Below are 21,939 nucleotides of genomic sequence, written 5' to 3'. Positions count from 1 at the left end.
TAGAAGATGACCAACTCAAACAGCAGCAATAGATGAGCGATTGTCTCTGACTTTACATCTACAGGGTGGACCAACTAGGTAGGAGTGTCTAATAGAGTGGACAGTGAGGGGACATGGTATTTAAAACCTCCAGCAGAGCTACTGTGTCTGATCCATCCATACCAGCACAACACACACTGACACACCACCACCATGTCAGTGTCACTGCAGTGCTGAAAATGATCTACCACCCAAATAATACCTACTCTGTAGTGGTCCTGTAGGGGTCCTGACCATTGAAGAACAGGGTGAAAGCAGGCTAAAAAGGGATGTAGAGAAACATATGGACTACAGTCAGTAATTGTAGAACTACAAAGTGCTTCTATATGTTAAGTGAAGCTGATAAAATGGACAGTGTGTGTAGAAACAAGGAGGTGGTTTTAATGTTATGGGTGATCGATGCATGTATATGTATTTGTATTTATCAATGCACAGCCTCCTTCCCAACAGACTACATTTATCAGGTCATACAGATTCATTATCCCAGAAGAATGTCCAATTAAACTACACAATCCTAATCAAGGTAATTCATAGCTTATAATGTTTTACTTTCTGTAGTTTCATCTTATTTCCTTTTTGCTCATCTGTTCTGATTATTCATTTTGTTAAGTCCAAATTAAATGTGTTTCATTTGCCCAGGTGTATCATTTGGAGGGTTTTGTATCTCAAGAGAGTAAAAATCCAAAAATGCAGTTCCTGGCTATGAATACATCTCCTTGCCAATAAAGAAGGCATGAGCTCAGTGCAATCTTCACATTCACAGTTTGACAAAAGCTACATACGTAAGCCAATCCAAAAAGATCTGGTACATTTTTTCAATTAAAGTTTCAACTGGCAGGCAGATTTCACTGATCTCTATGTTTAAGAAATGTTTGGCAGTGACTGTTCTCTATGTTTTAGAAATGTGTTAATAATTAGCTAATTCAGTAAATTCCTACATATTTGTAACAAATAAAAATGTTAAATTAACTATGTTGATGTTATGTTGTTAAATTAACTATGTTGACATTTTAGAAACCTGCTACTATCAAAAACTCTAAAGGTCTAAAGGTCACTGGGCATGGTTTTTTAAAAATATCCAAATATCTATAGTAGATTCAAAAAGTATTTACTCTAGTATAGAGGCCTTGACTTTTTGTACACCTTATTGTGTTGTAGATTAAATTTTGAATGAATGTACAGTAAACCCTTGACCTACGAATTTAATTGGTTCCGAGGGGTTGTTCTTAAGTCAAAATGTTCGTTAGTTAAACCTATTTTTCCCATAAGAAATAATGTAAACAGAATTAATCCGTGCCAGACCTCCCAAACCACCCCCTTACCTAACCTTTCTAATGTCTCAAATAATCTTTTTTGTTATAAATACAAGTGTATTTTATTTACTTGTAAATTACAGAATAGACATTACTGTAATAAACAATAATAAACAATACACAGTAGTACTGTACATAAAAACACATCACATTTCAGTACAGTATGTGTGCTGTACCATACACCGTAATACATTTCCTTCTTTTTATATAAAATGTATCTACCAGAAACAACAACTCTCATATTTCTCTATTATTTCCTTCTTTATTTCAGTAGTGTTGTATTTTGTATGTGTAACTACACGAAAGAAAGAATACTTTACTGAGCCGAATTCCTTCTTCCTTCTCACTCACTGTCGCCTCTAACTAATACACAGTAACAGCTACTGGCAGGAGTAATTATACAACAATAAATGTAATAGATTTTTTTCATTTTCTCACCACTGCGCTCTCTCTGCACCTTCTTTGGGGACATTTTAATACTGAATTTTACAAAATATAAAGAAAACACCGGAAAAACACTGTCCGCTGTGCGAATGTTTGCTCACTGTATATATACAGTGTATCACAAAAGTGAGTACACCCCTCACATTTCTGCAGATATTTAAGTATATCTTTTCATGGGACAACACTGACAAAATGACACTTTGACACAATGAAAAGTAGTCTGTGTGCAGCTTATATAACAGTGTAAATTTATTCTTCCCTCAAAATAACTCAATATACAGCCATTAATGTCTAAACCACCGGCAACAAAAGTGAGTACACCCCTTAGTGAAAGTTCCTGAAGTGTCAATATTTTGTGTGGCCACCATTATTTCACAGAACTGCCTCAACTCTCCTGGGCATGGAGTTTACCAGAGCTTCACAGGTTGCCACTGGAATGCTTTTCCACTCCTACATGACGACATCACGGAGCTGGCGGATATTCGAGACTTTGCGCTCCTCCACCTTCCGCTTGAGGATGCCCCAAAGATGTTCTATTGGGTTTAGGTCTGGAGACATGCTTGGCCAGTCCATCACCTTTACCCTCAGCCTCTTTAATAAAGCAGTGGTCGTCTTAGAGGTGTGTTTGGGGTCATTATCATGCTGGAACACTGCCCTGCGACCCAGTTTCCGGAGGGAGGGGATCATGCTCTGCTTCAGTATTTCACAGTACATATTGGAGTTCATGCGTCCCTCAATGAAATGTAACTCCCCAACACCTGCTGCACTCATGCAGCCCCGGACTATGGCATTCCCACCACCATGCTTGATTGTAGGCATGACACACTTATCTTTGTACTCCTCACCTGATTGCCGCCACACATGCTTGAGACCATCTGAACCAAACAAATGAATCTTGGTCTCATCAGACCATAGGACATGGTTCCAGTAATCCATGTCCTTTGTTGACATGTCTTCAGCAAACTGTTTGCGGGCTTTCTTGTGTAGAGACTTCAGAAGAGGCTTCCTTCTGGGGTGACAGCCATGCAGACCAATTTGATGTAGTGTGCGGCGTATGGTCTGAGCACTGACAGGCTGACCCCCCACCTTTTCAATCTCTGCAGCAATGCTGACAGCACTCCTGCACCTATCTTTCAAAGACAGCAGTTGGATGTGACGCTGAGCACGTGCACTCAGCTTCTTTGGACGACCACCACGCGGTCTGTTCTGAGTGGACCCTGCTCTTTTAAAACGCTGGATGATCTTGGCCACTGTGCTGCAGCTCAGTTTCAGGGTGTTGGCAATCTTCTTGTAGCCTTGGCCATCTTCATGTAGCGCAAGAATTCGTCTTTTAAGATCCTCAGAGAGTTCTTTGCCATGAGGTGCCATGTTGGAACTTTCAGTGACCAGTATGAGAGAGTGTGAGAGCTGTACTACTAAATTGAACACACCTGCTCCCTATGCACACCTGAGACCTAGTAACACTAACAAATCACATGACATTTTGGAGGGAAAATGACAAGCAGTGCTCAATTTGGACATTTAGGGGTGTAGTCTCTTAGGGGTGTACTCACTTTTGTTGCCAGTGGTTTAGACATTAATGGCTGTATATTGAGTTATTTTGAGGGAAGAATAAATTTACACTGTTATATAAGCTGCACACAGACTACTTTTCATTGTGTCAAAGTGTCATTTTGTCAGTGTTGTCCCATGAAAAGATATACTTAAATATCTGCAGAAATGTGAGGGGTGTACTCACTTTTGTGATACACTGTATATAGAGAGAGACGTTCTGAGTCAACTTGTTCGTGACGTCATGTGTTTCGCAAATTTTTGTTCGTAATCCGAAATTTGTTCATACGTTAAGTTGAAAAAGATCGCTCGTAACCCAAAATGTTCATATGGTAAACCGTTCGTAACTCAAGGGTCTACTGTAGTTGCTATTTTTATTTATGAGTCTACACTTAATCACTCAAGTGATTCAATTTTTTTCCCAACAGGTTCTCATTTCAGGGCGGCACGGTGGCTTGGTGGGTAGCACTGTTGCCTCACAGCAAGAAGGTCCTGGGTTCGATCCCCAGGCTGGGCGGTCCGGGTCCTTTCTGTCCAGAGTTTGCATGTTCTCCCCGTGTCTGTGTGGGTTTCCTCCCACAGTCCAAAAACATGCAGTCAGGTTAATCGGAGACACTTAACTGCCCTATAGGTGAATGGTGTGTGTATGTCTGTGTGTGTGTATGTGTGTCTGCCCTGCGATGGACTGGCGCCCCGTCCAGGGTGTTACTGTGTGCCTTGCGGCCATTGAAAAGCTGGATAGGCTCCAGCACCCCACCCCACCCCCCGCCCCCGCATGACCCTACTTGGATAAGTGGTTAAAAAAGTGAGTGAGTGAGTGAGGTTTTCATGTCTCTGCACAGTACTTTTGAAGCACTGACTGACTGTTCTTTGTTACCTCCTTGACCCAAGCCCTTTTTGCCCTCATGACCAATTTGTCTGAACAGCCACAAAAATATTGAGGCAACTGCTGAACACTCAAATTCTTACAGTGTTTTATATCCTTTCCCTGATCGATAATTTGTCACAATTTGAGGGACATTCACTTAAGTAAACTTATCAAGGATGCACACACACTACTGAGTGAACTTGCTGGCTGAGTGACAAACAAAAGGGAAGGGCAGTTCAAGCCTGATAACTCAGGACCCACAACCGGAAGGAAGATGGGACAAACAAAGTCCTGGTAGGCATTACTGGATCAAGCTTCTGCTGCTGAGCTTTTTGAATCACCTTTTCAAGGCCACATAAGAGGGGGGCCACAATTCAGCATCCTGGTATGATGGACTCACGGGGTAAGAGGACGTTGGGGGTTCCAACTGGCGGGAGAGGAAGTCTGGCTTTATGGTCCTTGAACCAGTCAAAATACACCCTGGAGAAGGTGCCAGACACCCACACACTCATTCATCCCTGGGGGCAATTTGGAGTAGCCAATCCTTCTATTCGTCTGTCTTTGAGTGGTGGGAGGAAAACAAACTAGCTGAAGGCAACTACTTACTGACTACATTCTCTATTTTCACTGTTGTCCTGATGGTCCTGCTTTTGTAGAACCTGCCATGTCTCTGTATTTGTTTGTGTATGTTTGAACAACTTAAAATCACCACCTCAACTAATCTTGCTATTAAACTTTTATACACACACTTTACTGATTTCAGTATCTTCACTTCTATACCACTTGCGTTTATTGCCTCTGGCTCCAGTGAACGTTACATATTGGTTCTCTGACAGGAATACTATCTGGTCAGATTGCCAGTCCATCACAGGACATCACATATTTAATCATGTAGTCACTCTACACACCTGACAGTTTGATAGTCAATTCTCCTTCTGCATGACAAACTCACAAAAAGTCCAGACATGAAGATAAAGCCAAGGCCCTCGGGACCCACGTTGCTGTGGGCACCAGCTCTACAGATATGCCACAGTGCTGTCTAAATGTTTACTTTATCCACCCTATTAGAACTTGTTATATGCTTGTTTAGTGCTGTTACCCAATACCCATCCGTTGATATTTAAGATATCCTAACAAAATACAGATAATTAGCATATAAATATAATGAGTCTTCGTTCATGCATTGTTTATTACTACCCCTAGCCACACTTGAAATATTACATGGTAAGATGTGTTAGGTTAATTACATTAAAACATGCACTCTCATTATCTTTTTATACAGAAATCCAAATTATTGGTGACTCCATTCTCAATCAAATAAATGACTTACACCATCACAGAATAGTCATAATACTTAGTCATGTTGCTTGTTAAACATTCTTTTTGTACCAGCTTCATCAACAAATTCATAGAAAAGGAACCAAATCCTGACATATAGAAATCACATTTCTCTTGTTTTGCTTTTGATATGCTTTGGACTTTAATTCCACCCAACTAATAGAACATCAGGGAGTTTAGTTTGTCCTACACAAACTCTTAAAACTCAGTGTCATGCCACTTTACCAGCTTGTTTTGGGATAGCAAAGAAAATAAATATTATAAACAAGACTCATTCTATAATAGATTGAGTTCATTTTGAGTCACAAAATTCTACACAAAATAGCCCACAACGACAAAGTGAAATCTGGTTTTTAGACATTTGTGCTAATTTATGACAATGACAAAGTGTCTGTGTTAAAAATAAATACATTTTATTATGCTTATTGTGCTGATAAAAAATGAATATTCATATCCTTATACAGTTTCCTGACATTGGACCATTGTGAGTGATGTTTTGTCAAGTTTAAGATGAAAGTTTTTTAAGGGATTGTGTGTGATGAGTAGTGGATTTGGAGTTTGGAAGTGAATCATACCGGTTCAGCCTGACACATGAAAAAATACAATTCCCTTAGTTTCATTCTTAGTCATCAAATGGCCCTATTAGTGTGATTGATTGTGTGTGATGAGCAGTGGATTTGTTTGATGTACCTCTATAATGTAATCATTGCCATCCTTTCCATGGACAGCCTTGACTGCACAGATATCAAGGCCTCCAAACATCTCAGCACATGAGTCCACCCACAGACGATACCTAAGGAACCAATTTCGTCACAAACAGTTCTGACCTGCTACAAGGGATGTATACAGATGTAAACAACACTAACAAACCTAAAAGATATGAGTATTCAATTAGATCGTTAAATTAAAATGGGTCAGTTAATAATTGAGGCAAGATTTCAACTGGTACCCGTAAATTTTTGTTTTGCTTGTTATAGCATACTTATTCCACTAAATAATTTTAAACTATTAAACAAAACATTACTCAAAATGAACGTCAGTAAGACACTCTGAGTGAACATTTTTTAAAACATTATTTTATTTATTTAATAAGCAAAGTCATTAAACATTCATAAGGGCCTTTATTAAAAGGTAATTGCCCCTTTTTAACTGACTGCACCACCTTTACATGCAATGAATGCAACTAAAAGCCTTGCAAATCTGCTTTAAATCAAATAGCCTGTGAGGTTTTTACATTTAGGTTTTTAGACATGCAAACTGCTTGTTAGAGGTCACATTATAGCATCTCTATTAAGCCAAGTCAAGAATTTGAGTAGGCTACTCTAAAAATTTAATCCTTCCACTCAGATATGGACTGGCATTTGTGGTTTTAAATATTGCTCTGTTGCAAACCTTAAATTACACCCCAGCTTCAGCTAACATACTCAAGACGGTATATTCTTAAAAAAATGTGTCACAGCCTCTGTGTGCTCCTGCTGGAGCTCCTGTGCACCTGCCACGCCCACCTTTCCAGGAGCACATGGTGAGAGAGCGTTTGTTTTCGGTGATGGGCCAACGCCCCCTCGGTATGATTAGTCTCCTGTTAAGGACCCACAGCTGAACCTTGTTGAGGGCTAATTCATTGTGCATTAAAAAGGCAACGGTGGATAATTCTATATTTATTCTTTAAATAATAAATAAAAAATTCTAGATTCATTCTATAAATTAAATTTATAATTTTGCATATTCTGTGAGAAAGCTTTGAATTAATAATGCTATGTCCTAGCCATTCTATCTTTAAACACTTCCCAACATGTAAAACCCCTGAAATGCAGGAATGAATGTATATTAACAAATGAAATTAATTTAAACAAACATAACATGAAATATCTTGGGTTCATACTGTCTACACTTAAATAAAAGTCAAAGTATTTTCTATAATGTGCCAACTGGGGCTGTAATAGTTGTTCCAGGCTTACCTTTAAGTCTAGCAAACTGTTTATTTTCTGTAAATAATATTTTATTAATACATCATACACAGACCCACCTATCTGTCATAGCAATCTGCTCCAGCATAGCAGAGCCTGTGTTGGCTTTCCAGTTTCCTGAGATGGAGGTTCTCCTGAATAAATAAAGAAAGGAAGAGAAAGAATTTGGAAGTGAATCATACCAGTTCAGCCTGAAACATGAAAAAATACAGTTCCCATTGTCACGTGGGAAGAAAGGGACACAAATGCAGAAGTAAAATTATATAAAAAGATATTTTATTTAATTAATAAGGACAACAGAAAAGGTAAACAGCTAACATAAAACAAAACAAAACCCAATCGGAAACTCCGACGGAAGCTGACAAACACCGATCTGAAACAAGAGAAAAACAAATGAGAAAGGTTAAGCAACGGTAGAGTGTGGATTCGAACCGGGGATGCTGGCGTGACTACCGATTACTTTCCGGAGTTGCCACCCAGCGGTTGCAGAATCCAATGTTCCGTTTAACTAACGGCACTGATGCCGGAATTACTACCACGCTAAAACAGCGCGGAGTGAAAGCCGCTAAAGCTAAAGTTAGCGTTTTAAAGAGACAGCGATAAAGAGTCTACCCAGCAACTACACGAGAGCTGGGCAGCTGTAGAGAGTGTGGATTCGAACCGGGGATGTTGGCGTGACTACCGAGTACTTTCCGGAGTCGCCACCCAACGGTTGGAGAATCCAATGTTCTGTTTAACTAAAGGCACTGATGCCTAGGATATAACCAGCGCTAATAGAGCACTGAGTGAGACCGCTAAGCTAATGCTAGCGCTGAAACAAACAGCAGTTCGAGGACTGCGCGGCGTCGCACCACACTATTTCTAAGAGGCAGAAAGAAAACCCTCACTACCTCAAACCTTGCGGTTTTACTTACCCTAATGGCCTAGCGCCACCAGGGCTACCACCTATGGCTAAACAACAGTGTGGACGAGCTGCCACAAGAGACCACAAAACAAACAAAGGTGCGACACCCACTGCTGTGTAGAGCTGGCTTAAATAGCCAGCCCCACAGCTGTGGGTGATCAGCACTAATTGGGAGGTCTGGTATAAGAGCCCTTTGTTTGCTGAGCTCTGTAACGTCTGTTTCGCTGGGAACCCGGGGCACGTTCACCAGCTACCACAGACCTCGTTATAGAACCCCCTCCTCTAGGGACAGCTCCTGAGGTCCCAAGACCCGCAGCACGGTTCCGTCGGAACTCGCGGATCAGTTCAGGGTCCAGGATCTGACGAGCCGGTACCCATGAACGTTCCTCAGGGCCGTAACCTTCCCAATCCACCAAGTATTGGGTACTACCCTGAACCTTCCTGCTGTCAAGTAACCGGCGAACCGTGAAGGCAGGGGCACCCTGGATGATACGAGGGGCGGGAGGTTGGGGAGGGGGTAAAACTCCCCCGCACATAAATGGTCGGAGATGGGAGACATGGAAGGTTGGATGCACTTTCATGCGGGGAGGAAGCTCCAACCTATACGTCACCGGGTTAATCCGCTTTACCACCTTGAACGGGCCAATGTACTTGGGTGCCAACTTATGTGGAACACCTCGAACGGGGAGATCCCTCGTTGAAACAAGTACTCGTTGGCCTGGCCGGAAGGTAAGAGCCGGCTGCCGCCTGCGGTCAGCTTTGCGCTTCACAGAGCGCTGGGTGGCCACAAGTGCCTGCCTAGCTTTGCGCCAGGCGGCGCGGCAGCGGCGGACCTGAAGCTGTACAGACGGGACCGCTACCTGCTGCTCTTGCTCAGGAAAGAGCGGAGGAGGGTACCCGAACTGAGCTTCAAACGGTGACATGCCGATCGCCGAATGATGCAGGGTGTTGTGAGCAAACTCTGCCCACATCAGCTTATCCGACCACGTGGTCGGATTCCCTGCCGTCAGGCACCTGAGCATCTTGCTCAGATCCTGGATAAGCCTCTCCGACTGCCCATTCGACTCCGGGTGGTAACCGGAGGATAAGCTGGCCTTCGCGCCAATAATTTGGCAAAAGGCCCGCCAGCACTGGCTCACAAACTGTGGGCCCCGATCTGACACAATGTCTGAGGGGACCCCATGTGCTCTCACCACATGATTCAGAATGATCTGCGCAGTGCCCATGGCGGATGGTAGCTTGGGCAGTGGGATAAAGAGGCAAGATTTGGTAAACCGGTCGACAATTACCAATACCGCCGTGAACCCTCTGGACTTAGGCAAGCCTGTCACAAAGTCCAGGGCAATGTGGGACCACGGTCTAGCCGGTATTGGCAACGGATGAAGAAGGCCCCTGGGGCGCTCTCTGGGACTCTTGTTAAGAGCACACACAGAGCAGGCACGGACAAAGTCACGTACCTCATTCTCCATCCCCGGCCACCAAAATCTTCGGCGCAGCAAGACCAGGGACTTAGTCACGCCTGGGTGCGCCGCAAATGGGGAAGCATGAGCCCACTCGAAGACCTGACACCGTACGGATGAAGGTACGTACAGTCTGTCAGGAGGTCCCCCACCGGGGTCGGGTTCAGCCCGTTGGGCATCCCGAATGACCTTCGATATGCCCCATGTGATTGGGGCCGCTATCTGGGTCGAGGGGATCACGGGATCAGGTCCGGTCTCCGGCCTGGTCGGTTCCCACTGTCTAGACAGAGCGTCCGGTTTGACGTTTTCGGACCCCGGTCTATAAGACAGTGTAAAATTGAACCTTCCAAAAAATAAGGACCACCGGGCCTGACGGGAGTTCATCCTCTTGACTTGCTGGATGAATGACAGATTTTTGTGATCCGTCCAGACAAGAAAAGGATGTTTGGCCCCCTCGAGCCAGTGTCGCCACTCCTCTAACGCCAACTTAATGGCCAAGAGTTCCCTGTCTCCGACCGGGTAGTTCCGCTCGGCTGGAGTCAGGCGGTGCGAGAAGAAGGCACATGGATGTAGCTTCTTCCCCGGCCCCACTCTTTGGGACAAAACTGCCCCAGCCCCGACCTCGGAAGCATCCACTTCGACAACGAAGGGTTCCTCTGGGTCGGGCAACTGCAAGACGGGAGCAGTTGTCAAGAGTGTTTTTAGCTTGTCGAAAGCTTGCTGGGCCTGCACCGTCCATTGGAACGGGCCTTTGCCTGTGAGGTCCGTTAACGGGGCGGCGACTGAGCTAAAGTTCTTAATGAAACGCCGAAAAAAGTTTGCAAAGCCCAAAAACCTTTGCAGTTGGTGTAAAGAACTTGGAGTTGGCCACTTCTCCACCGCAGATACTTTAGCCGAGTCCATGCGCAGGGTGCCCTCGGACACTACAAACCCCAGAAACGAGACCGTGGGGGAGTGAAAGACTGACTTCTCCAGCTTGACAAACAGATGGTTGTCGAGCAAGAGCTGGAGAACTCGTCGGACATGCCCTATATGCTCGTCGATGGACTGACTAAAGATAAGAATATCGTCTAAGTAAACATAGACGAATTTACCAAGAGTCTCCCGCAAGACCTCATTGATAAATCTCTGGAAGACTGCGGGGGCATTCATTAACCCAAATGGCATCACCGAGTACTCATAGTGGCCAGTGGGCGTAATGAACGCAGTCTTCCACTCATCCCCCTGCCTGATCCGGATCAAATTGTACGCGCTGCGAAGATCGAGCTTTGAAAAAACCGAGGCTCGCTGAAGGGCTTCGAAAGCCGTGGCCATCAGCGGCAGCGGGTACCGATCCTTGATCGTAACGGCATTCAGACCGCGATAATCGATACAGGGGCGCAGGGTGCCGTCCTTCTTGTTCACAAAAAAGAACCCTGCCCCAGCTGGGGAGGAGGAAGGACGGATGAACCCCTGTTTGAGCGCCTCACGCACATACTCCTCCATAGCAACCTTTTCTAGGCCGGAGAGCGAAAAAAGGCGCCCCCTAGGAGGAGTAGTGCCGGGCAAAAGGTTGATGGCGCAATCGAACGGTCTGTGGGGGGTCAAGTCCTGCGCCCGGGACTTGCTAAAAACCTCCCGTAAATCATGGTACACAGGAGGAACAGCTGCCAAATCCGGGATCGCCATCTTGGGTTCGGACGGCTCGGGGCTCGCGCCGCCTTGCAGTAAGCACGAGTCCCGACACTGCGTTCCCCAGATAAAGATCGATCCGGTGGCCCAGTCGATCTGGGGGTTGTGTCTTTGCAGCCACGAATACCCCAAAACCACCTGGAGGTGAGGAACGTGAGTCACAAGAAAGGTGATCCGTTCCTCGTGGTTTTCCAGGCGCAACGTGAGAGGTCGCGTCTGGTGGGTTATCGGGCTGCCCGCTACAGGTCGGCCATCCACAGCATGGACCGACACTGGAGTTGTTAGCGGTTGGACCTCAATCCCCAGCCTGTGTACCAGGTTGATGTCTATGAAACTCTCCACCGCGCCTGAATCCACACAGACCCGAAGGTCTGTGTCTCCCAGGCCCCAAAGCAACCGGGCCTGCAGAAATAGTCCTTGGACAGGGATGGTAGTTCGGCTCACTCCCGAGTCCCTAGCTCGAGAGCGGCCTACTAGTTTAATGGCTGCCGGGGTCGGGCAGGCGGGCCCGAAGCCGTTGGGGCACCAGCGCGAGCTGACCCCAACTGCATGGGTTCAGGATCCAGAACAGGCGGAGGAGAATTGGGAGAGACCTGCGAGCGGGTGAACGGGGAACAGGTGCCCCGTTCCCGGGCTCGCTGGCGAAGGCGGGTGTCTATGGCGTTGGCCAGGACATAGAAGTCCTTAAGAGTGGTAGGAGGGTCCCTGGTGGCCAGCTCGTCCTTCACTTTACCAGACAAACCACGATGGAATATGGCAGTAAGGGCCCCCTCGTCCCAACCGCACTCAGCCGCGAGCGTTCGAAACTCGATTACATAATCGGCTACTGACCGAGCACCTTGGGTAAGCTCGAGTAGACGAGGGCCTACCTCACGGCCACCCGAAGGGTGAAAAAAGGTCTCCTTTATAGCTTCCTTAAAGGAGCTTTCCGAAGAGCATTCCGGAGCATTTTGCTCCCAGAGGGCAGTAGCCCATTCTAAAGCTCGGCCAGTCAAAAGGGATATTATGTATGCAACCTTCGATCGCTCCGTGGGGTAGCGAGAGGGTTGCAGCTCGAACGCAAGGGCACACTGGAGGAGGAAGCCACGGCACCTCTTAGCCTCTCCCGAGTACCTTTCGGGAGGCGAAATAGGGGTGTCGCGGTTTCCACACCCTCCGGAGTGGGTAGGAGAGTGGGCAGGGGGTTCAGGACCGGACCTAAGAATTGGCGGCTGCAGGGTGAGCGCAGCTACCCGCTGCGCCAACTCGTTTAGGGCCACCTCGTGCCTGCCTAACGCTACCCCTTGATGACGTAGCACGTCCGTAAGGGGTGGAACTTCTGCTGCGTCCATGGTATGGTCGCACCTTTCTGTCACGTGGGAAGAAAGGGACACAAATGCAGAAGTAAAATTATATAAAAAGATATTTTATTTAATTAATAAGGACAACAGAAAAGGTAAACAGCTAACATAAAACAAAACAAAACCCAATCGGAAACTCCGACGGAAGCTGACAAACACCGATCTGAAACAAGAGAAAAACAAATGAGAAAGGTTAAGCAACGGTAGAGTGTGGATTCGAACCGGGGATGCTGGCGTGACTACCGATTACTTTCCGGAGTTGCCACCCAGCGGTTGCAGAATCCAATGTTCCGTTTAACTAACGGCACTGATGCCGGAATTACTACCACGCTAAAACAGCGCGGAGTGAAAGCCGCTAAAGCTAAAGTTAGCGTTTTAAAGAGACAGCGATAAAGAGTCTACCCAGCAACTACACGAGAGCTGGGCAGCTGTAGAGAGTGTGGATTCGAACCGGGGATGTTGGCGTGACTACCGAGTACTTTCCGGAGTCGCCACCCAGCGGTTGGAGAATCCAATGTTCTGTTTAACTAAAGGCACTGATGCCTAGGATATAACCAGCGCTAATAGAGCACTGAGTGAGACCGCTAAGCTAATGCTAGCGCTGAAACAAACAGCAGTTCGAGGACTGCGCGGCGTCGCACCACACTATTTCTAAGAGGCAGAAAGAAAACCCTCACTACCTCAAACCTTGCGGTTTTACTTACCCTAATGGCCTAGCGCCACCAGGGCTACCACCTATGGCTAAACAACAGTGTGGACGAGCTGCCACAAGAGACCACAAAACAAACAAAGGTGCGACACCCACTGCTGTGTAGAGCTGGCTTAAATAGCCAGCCCCACAGCTGTGGGTGATCAGCACTAATTGGGAGGTCTGGTATAAGAGCCCTTTGTTTGCTGAGCTCTGTAACGTCTGTTTCGCTGGGAACCCGGGGCACGTTCACCAGCTACCACAGACCTCGTTATACCCATAGTTTCATTCTTAGTCATCAAATGAATTAATCAGTGTGAACAGAGTATGCAATCACATTACGGTTCTTCTAAATTTCAATCCCTCATTCCTCACATTCATCTCACTCATATTTATCACAAACACACTGCCCCAACATACATACCTACATTCACACAATCACATATCTGAGCCTATCTTTAACAAATACTTCATTTGTTGACGTATTCACACACCAGATTTGCTCCTGGGTTTTTGTTTTAGTGGTAGTGGTGTGGTCTTTGGCATTTATGATTGTTAGGGGTTTATAGTTGCTTATGCATGTGATGTTTCTGTTGTTCTGTTGTTCACTTTGGAGGTTCAGCCATTGCTACACACGTTTTTACAAATGTTAAGGTAGGTTCAGGATGCAGCATTTAGTTTCCTGGGCAATTTACTTATTTTGGTGTGTTTTAGCATCCTGATGATCCTGATCATGTTCTAGTTTACTGTAATTGCAGCAGGTGGTATTATTTATGACGCTGGTTGCTCCATGACTGTATTTTAAACATTTGGGTGGGTTTGGTATGTACAATTCTACTTGTATCTGATGTCTTTTTTCAGGGGATGTGGTCTATTAAAGGGTAGTGTTTGTTCTCTCTAAATCCACATGTACTTTATTGGGTAGAACGCAACACTGGCCACCTATCAAAATGCAAAGACTCAGAACCACTCTGAGCTAGCCATGCCTTTTTCTAATACTGAGCTCAGATGTGGTGTATCAGCTCTGATTAGTGTGTCAATCACCTGGGAGATGTAGTTTCATATCTATGCTCACAAATGAACCTGCGCTTTTTTTGACTGGTGGAAGCGGCAATCAACTTTCCCTGAGTTAGCCATCTGATCAAATTTGGCATCTGTGCAAAAGGAGAATTGGTCAGAAAGATAAGAATGGATCCAATGGTCACTTTAAATAGCTCAAAAAGTGATGTGTAGAGATGGAAGAACATGTTGGATGAACAATCATATTTGTAGCACTCCACAATCAGGCCTTTATGACAAAGTGGCAGGATGAAAGTCACTGTTGAGTACAAGGCATTATCCATCCTTATACACACAAACATATTACGTAAGGCTCTTTCCTGTTCCTCTTTATCAAGGTCTTTTGAAGGTCAAGACATGAAGAAAAGCTTGGTTTAAAGAAACCCCAGTGACCTGCACAGAACCCTGACCCCCAGCCCAACTGAACAACTTTGCAATGAACTAGAACATTAGTTGAGGTTTTAATGTTTACCCATACAAATGCTACTTTCTGAATCCAATGTATTGAATAAATTAGTGAATTTTAGCTTGTATGCAGCTGCTTGGCAACAAATCAATCCATAAAGCTTTCTACAAACAGTTCATGGCTATTGTTGTGTTTATAGGCAGTTTGGAACGTTATTACACTATGGAATGTTTTACTCTATATATGCCTTAGCACTTGGTGGTCCAGGTTTGTGATCTTGTGTGGTCTATTGCTTTATGGCTGAGTTTCTAATGCTCCTTGACTCAGACACAAGTTCTGAAGGGCCATAGCACTTTAGCATCCTACCTATTTCACCACACTTGATTCAACTACAGTGCTGTAAAAAGTCACTCCTTCCCAATTGGTCACATATAAATGTTTCAGATCATCAAGCTAATTTTATTACAAGATAAAGACAACACAAGTTAACACAAAATACAGTATATTCAAAAACAGTATTAGCCGTGTGAAAAAAGTAACCCCCTAAAACCTAATAACTCATTGTGCCACCCTGTAACAACTGGAATCAAACATTTGTAATTACTTGCTATGTATTTTTCATCTCTGTGTTGGAATCTTGGCCCACGTTTCTTTTCAGAATTTGGCTACATTGGAAGGTTTTCAACTGTCAATCTTCTTCAGGATTTTTGACAGAGAGCAGAATTTACACCGATCAGCCATAACATCAAAACCACCTCCTTGTTTCTACACTCACTGTCCATTTTATCAGCTCCACTTACCATATAGAAGCACTTTGTAGCTCTACAATTACTGACTGTAGTCCATCTGTTTATCTGCATACTTTGTTCGCCCCCTTTCATGCTGTTCTTCAATGGTCAGAACCCCCACAAGACCACTACAGAGCAGGTATTATTTAGGTGGTGGATCATTCTCAGCACTGCAGTGACACTGACATGGTGGTTGTGTGTTAGTGTGTGTTGTGCTGGTATGAGTGGATCAGACACAGCAGCGTTGCTGGAGTTTTTTTTTCAATATTGTGTCCACTCACTGTCCATTCTATTAGACACTTCTACCTAGCTGACAGCAGCGCTGATGGAGTTTTTAAACACCTCACTGTCACTGCTGGACTGAGAATAGTCCACCAACCAAATATATACAGCCAACAGTGCCCCGTGGCAGTGTCTTGTGACCACTGATGAAGGTCTAGAAGATGACCAACTCAAACAGCTGCAACAGATCGTCTCTGACTTTACATCTACAAGGTGGACCAACTAGGTTGGAGTGTCTAATAGAGTGGACAGTGAGTGGACACGGTATTTAAAAACTCCAGCAGCGCTGCTGTGTCTGATCCACTCATACCAGCACAACACACACTAACACACCACCACCATGTCAGTGTCACTGCAGTGCTGAGAATGATCCACCACCTAAATAATACCTGCTCTGTGGTGGTCCTGTGGGGGTCCTGACCATTAGAGAACAGGGTGAAATCAGGCTAAACAATTATGTAGAGAAACAGATGGACTACAGTCAGTAATTGTAGAACTACAAAGTGCTCCTATATAGTAAGTGGAGCTGATAAAATGGACAGTGAGTGTAGAAACCAGGAGGTGGTTTTAATGTTATGGCTGATCGGTGTATGGTTCAATGAATTATTACAAGTCATCCAGGTCCTACCACCACCATGTTTGACTGTATGTGTTCGTATGGTGGAATGCAATGCTAGAGTTATGCCAGATGTAATGGGACCCATGTATTCCAAAATGTTCCAACTAGTTCCAACCAGTTCAAAGAATATTATCTAAAAGGCTGCCTCATGTGTATAGAACAGAATGTTTCTGGTGCCACACCACTGGCGACTCTGGGCGCTGAGGCTAGCCACATTCTGGTTGAGAGAGGCCCACTTAGACGCCACTGCTTCCACCCTGACGATGCTTTAGATAGGCACAGCTTTGGGAGAGTACCGCGCTAGAAGTATTTCTGTGACAGGGCCAAGGCTACAGGGCTATTGTGCCCTGTCATTTGTGGTTAAACATATACTTGTTTTTATGTGAACCTGTTCGTCTGCTGTGTTGCCAGGCATGATTAAACTCACATAGGATATAATAAAAAAGAAATATAAGGCATATAAGAACACACACACACACACACATACAGAGCTAGTAAACACAGTCTTACATGTATGCTTTGTAGTTGTTGCCGATTTTTTGGATACGAATGTCATACTTGGAGTCAACAAAGGGCTCTGTTGTTGCATATGTTTGAGCAAGAGCCACCACGCTGGTGATGTCCTGGAAGTCGCCAGCATTTTCAACCTTAACCTGTGTAGAAGCATGCAGAAGAAACACAAGTAAACACTAATTAGCAACTACTAAACATATTTTACGTCAATGGTTTACAAGCTCAAAGATGCAAAAAATGTCTGCAAATATACATTTCCTCTGCTGCTTGAACCATCTCTATACTGACAAGATTAGCAGTCAGAGACTAGCACAGGGCCCAAGTGACACCAGCACAATCATTCATTTATTTATTCGTTGTCTGTTTTACAACAGCTTTATCTGATTCAAGGTCACAGTGGGTACAGTTCACCAGGCAAAAGCTAGGAAACACCCTGGACAGGTCATCAGTCCATCAAAAGGCATCACACACACAGAGCAATGTAGTACCTCCAATTAATCTGACTACATGTCTTTGGACTCTGGAAGGAAATCCCACACAGACACAGTGAGAACATGCAAACTCCACACAGAAAGGACCAGTACCGCTTCACCTGGAAATCAAACTCAGGGCCTTCTTGCTGTGAGGTGACAGTGCTACCTACCATGCCACCGTGCCACCCACTTGCAAAATTAATAAACGCTTTATACCAGTGAGTGGTGGATTTTTGTAGACAGTTGTATGACATATGGAAAGCCACACTAAGCCTCTGTATATCCTCCACTACCAGTGCCTGCCACTAGACAAAAGAGGTAACATTTGCAGAGGCAGTAAAGAGAGACCTTATTCATTTCTCCCTTCCTCAGACACATCCAACTGTGTTTGTTAAGATCTGGCTAGATTGGTTGTGGTCAACATGACTGGAACCCTGATTGTTTAGTATAAACAAATAAATGGATATGTACCAATGTTGCTTAGCATGTCCAAATACGTTAATCAAAAAAAGCTGACCTGTCAACATACAGCAGTCAATTTAAAAAAGAATAAAGAAGAATCATAGTATATAACATAGACAGGATTAAAGTCACCCTTCTCTAATACTTGGTTGCACAACCTGTGGCAACAATGACAATTTCCAAACATTTTTGTAGCCATCTGTGAGCTTCTTGCACCTGTTGCACCAGAGTTCCTTTTCCTAATCACAGATTTCAGCTCCAAGAAGGTCCTGGGTTCGATCCCCAGGTGGGGCGGTCCTGGTCCTTTCTGTGCGGAGTTTGCATGTTCTTCCCGTGTCTGCGTGGGTTTCCTCCGGGTGCTCCGGTTTCCTCCCACAGTCCAAAAACATGCAGTCAGGTTAATTGGAGACACTGAATTGCCTTATAGGGGAATGGGTGTGTGTATGAGTGTGTGTGTGTGTGTGTGTGTGCCCTACGATGGACTGGCGCCCCGTCCAGGGTGTTACTGTGTGCCTTGCACCCATTGAAAAGCTGGGATAGGCTCCAGCACCCCACCCGCGGCCCTAATTGGATAAGCGGTTAAGAAAGTGAGTGAGTGAGATTTCAGCTCCCTCCAAAGATTTTTAATTGGATTGACATCTGGACTAATTGCTGGCCAGTCCATTTTGTCCTTAAAACAGTCTATTTTGTCCTTAAAACAGTCTATTTTGTCCTTTTTAACCATCCTTGTGCACTTTTGGATGTGGGCTTTTGGTCATTATCCTGCTGTAGGACCAATTTTGTTCGACTCAAACCTGTTTTTTTACGTTTAGGAGCACATTTCCTTTACATTCGGGAGCACATTTTACTCTAAAATGCTCTCATAATCCTCTGATTTCATTGTTTTTCTAACCTGTTCAAGGCCTTCAGTCCCAGAGGGAGCAAAGCAGCCCCACAACATTATGGATCCTTTAACATGTCTCACTGTCGGTAGGTTGCATTTTTATAGACTTGCTATATGCATTGCCAGAGGGTTTTAGATTGGTTTCTGTCCAAAGAACATTTCCCAGAAAGATTTGGTTTTGCCTATGTAAACTGTGGCAAAGTTCAGTCCCTCTTTTTATGCCATTCTTGAAGCAGTAGGGTCCTTCCCGGCTCTGCTTTGTTCAGTGAGTGGCATATGGTACTGGTTAAAACCATGACTCCAGATGTTTCAGCTTTGCCTGAAGTTCTTTGGATGTTGTTTTTGATTTCTTTGCCACATTTTTGTTCATTTTACTGTTTCCACCACACCCTGGAAGGGTCTTGACTGGTTCCATAAGTAGCAAACTTCTTGATAAAATTTTGGAAAGCAGGTCTTTCTGGTCTGGTCTGCTCAGACAGCTCTCTTTTCTTTGCCATTGTAAACAAAGAACTGGCCTTTTTATGCATCAAAGCCACCATTTATAGACTAATGTGAGTACTGACAAGGTAGGAACAGGTGAGTCTAACTTCTAATTAATTACAGGTTAGTCTGTTTTTGTTTCAAGCTGAACAAAGGGGGCCATTTATCATGTTCTGAAATTTTTTGTAATTTTGTATGTCGTTCTGCCAAGTTTTCCCTTTGCCACTTTTGTTACATATTTTATGTTAAATAGTTTATTATATTTAATGCAGTAATTTATATTAACACATCTACAATTAAATAAAATTTTATACTGTCTCATAAAGTCCATATTTTTCTCATTTGGGGCTATATATATTTCAAGTAAAAAAAAAAGAGGTTAAAGTCTTCTGCAGCAATGGGGACTGGGAGCAGGAGGCATCAACATCCAACGGTAAATCCAAAATCAAGGTCAAGAATACATGCAAGAATCAGTTTATAAAAGTAAATAACATCAAGGTGAACATTTACAAAATAAAGTACCGTCTAAAAGTACTGTCTAAATAAACAGTACAGGACATACACAGAATAACAAGATATATAATATACATGTAATATAAGATATACACTGATAAACAATAACATTAAAACCACCTCCTTGTTTCTACACTCACTGTCCATTTGATCAGCTCCACTTACCATATAGAAGCACTTTGTAGTTCTACAATTACTGACTGTAGCCCATCTGTTTCTCTACATACCTATTTAGCCTGCTTTCACCCTGTTCTTCAATGGTCAGGACCCCCACAGGACCACCACAGAGCAGGTATTATTTAGGTGGTGTATCATTCTAAGCACTGCAGTGACACTGACATGGTGGTGGTGTGTTAGTGTGTGTTGTGCTGGTATGAGTAGATCAGACACAGCAGCGCTGCTGGGGTTTTAAAATATTGTGTCCACTCACTGTCCATTCTATTAGACACTTCTACCTAGCTGATCCACTTTGTAGATGTAAAGTCAGAGACGATCGCTCATCTATTGCTGCTGTTTGAGTTGGTCATCTTCTAGACCTCCATCAGTGGTCACAGGACGCTGCCTACGAGGCGCTGTTGGCTGGATATTTTTGGTTGGTGGACTATTCTCAGTCCAGCAGTGACAGTGAAGTGTTTAAAAACTCCATCAGCATTGCTGTGTCTGATCCACTCATACCAGCACAACACACACTAACACACCACCACCATGTCAGTATCACTGCAGTGCTGAGAATGACCCACCACCCAAATAATACCTACTCTGTAGTGGTCCTGGGAGAGTCCTGACCATTGAAGAACAGCATGAAAGGGGGCTAACAAAGCATGCAGAGAAACAGATGGACTACAGTCAGTAAAAGTGCTTCTATATGGTAAGTGGAGCTGATAAAATGGATAATGTGTGTCGAAACAAGGATGTGGTTTTAATGTTATGGCTAATCGTTGTATATGATCTAAAAAAAACTTTGAACTTAAACAGTGCTTGGAAATTGTGTGTTCTGAACAAGGAAAGTGGAGAAGCACGGCATAACAGACTCTGGGCTATCCCGAGGAGGAAGTGAATGACGCACAACACCTACAGAAAAATATCTAGTGCTTTACATCATTGTCTGCATTCCTAACAGAATTCCTGTAGACACAGGGTGAGCGTGACCTCTCTGCCTCCGCCAACTGGAATGCCATTGAACAAACATGCGGGAAAAGTCTGGAATGTGTATTTTGAATGTGTATAAGTGATTTTCCGTCATTTGCAGTAAACGGCCCAGACATTATTTGCCTGAAATGCAGGAATTAGTGTATATTAACAAATGAAATGATGTTGACCAGACAAAACTGGAAAAATCTTGTTTTCATACTGTCTGCAATAAAACAACAGGCACATTAAATGTAAATTACTGTGTTTTTATTTGTATTTTCCATACTGGCCCAACTTTTTCTGGGGCTGTACATTTTAAGTTGGATTTTCTTTAATGGTATGTGTGTAAGATTGTTGAAGTGAGATTATTAAGCCATCAACAAATGCATAAAAAGTCACTATAGATCCCACAGAAAAGTCAAATACCAAGTATTCAGTGCACTTAACTTCATGTGATAACTTAAGAAGGTGCTGTGATCCTTACCTTTCCCATGCCGGCATGGGCATGTCCCATCTTAACCACAACTGGAAATGTTGGAGCAGGAAGCTGTGGGAAAAAAAACAAAGACATGCATCAGAGACAAGTGTAAACCACATTTTGGGAGATATAAGCCAGAAGTTTGTTAATCTGAACGCTGTGGGTGGCTAGGTTGTATCGGTCAGACCACTCACTGTCCTAATAGTTTATAGTGGTAGGTATCACAGCCGCTGCCTGGTACCAGTACACACACACACACACACACACAC

At 44.1% G+C, this 21,939-nt stretch overlaps 1 protein-coding gene across 1 annotated transcript in view; it reads right to left on the bottom strand.

The window, feature by feature from the left end:
* syn3 (synapsin III) overlaps positions 1-21,939 on the bottom strand; it is a 178,429-nt gene that overhangs the window by 17,491 nt on the left and 138,999 nt on the right. Inside the window, exons 7-10 of the mRNA XM_063004723.1 lie at positions 21,677-21,739; positions 17,248-17,390; positions 7,580-7,654; positions 6,244-6,346 (exon numbers count right to left, since the gene is read on the bottom strand). Coding sequence (XP_062860793.1) covers positions 6,244-6,346; positions 7,580-7,654; positions 17,248-17,390; positions 21,677-21,739 — 384 coding nt within the window. The remainder of the gene's footprint in view (positions 1-6,243; positions 6,347-7,579; positions 7,655-17,247; positions 17,391-21,676; positions 21,740-21,939) is intronic.

The sequence above is a fragment of the Trichomycterus rosablanca genome, chromosome 1, assembly GCF_030014385.1.
Source record: "Trichomycterus rosablanca isolate fTriRos1 chromosome 1, fTriRos1.hap1, whole genome shotgun sequence".
NCBI lineage: Eukaryota > Metazoa > Chordata > Actinopteri > Siluriformes > Trichomycteridae > Trichomycterus > Trichomycterus rosablanca.
This window is presented reverse-complemented; position numbering and strand designations above follow the sequence as displayed.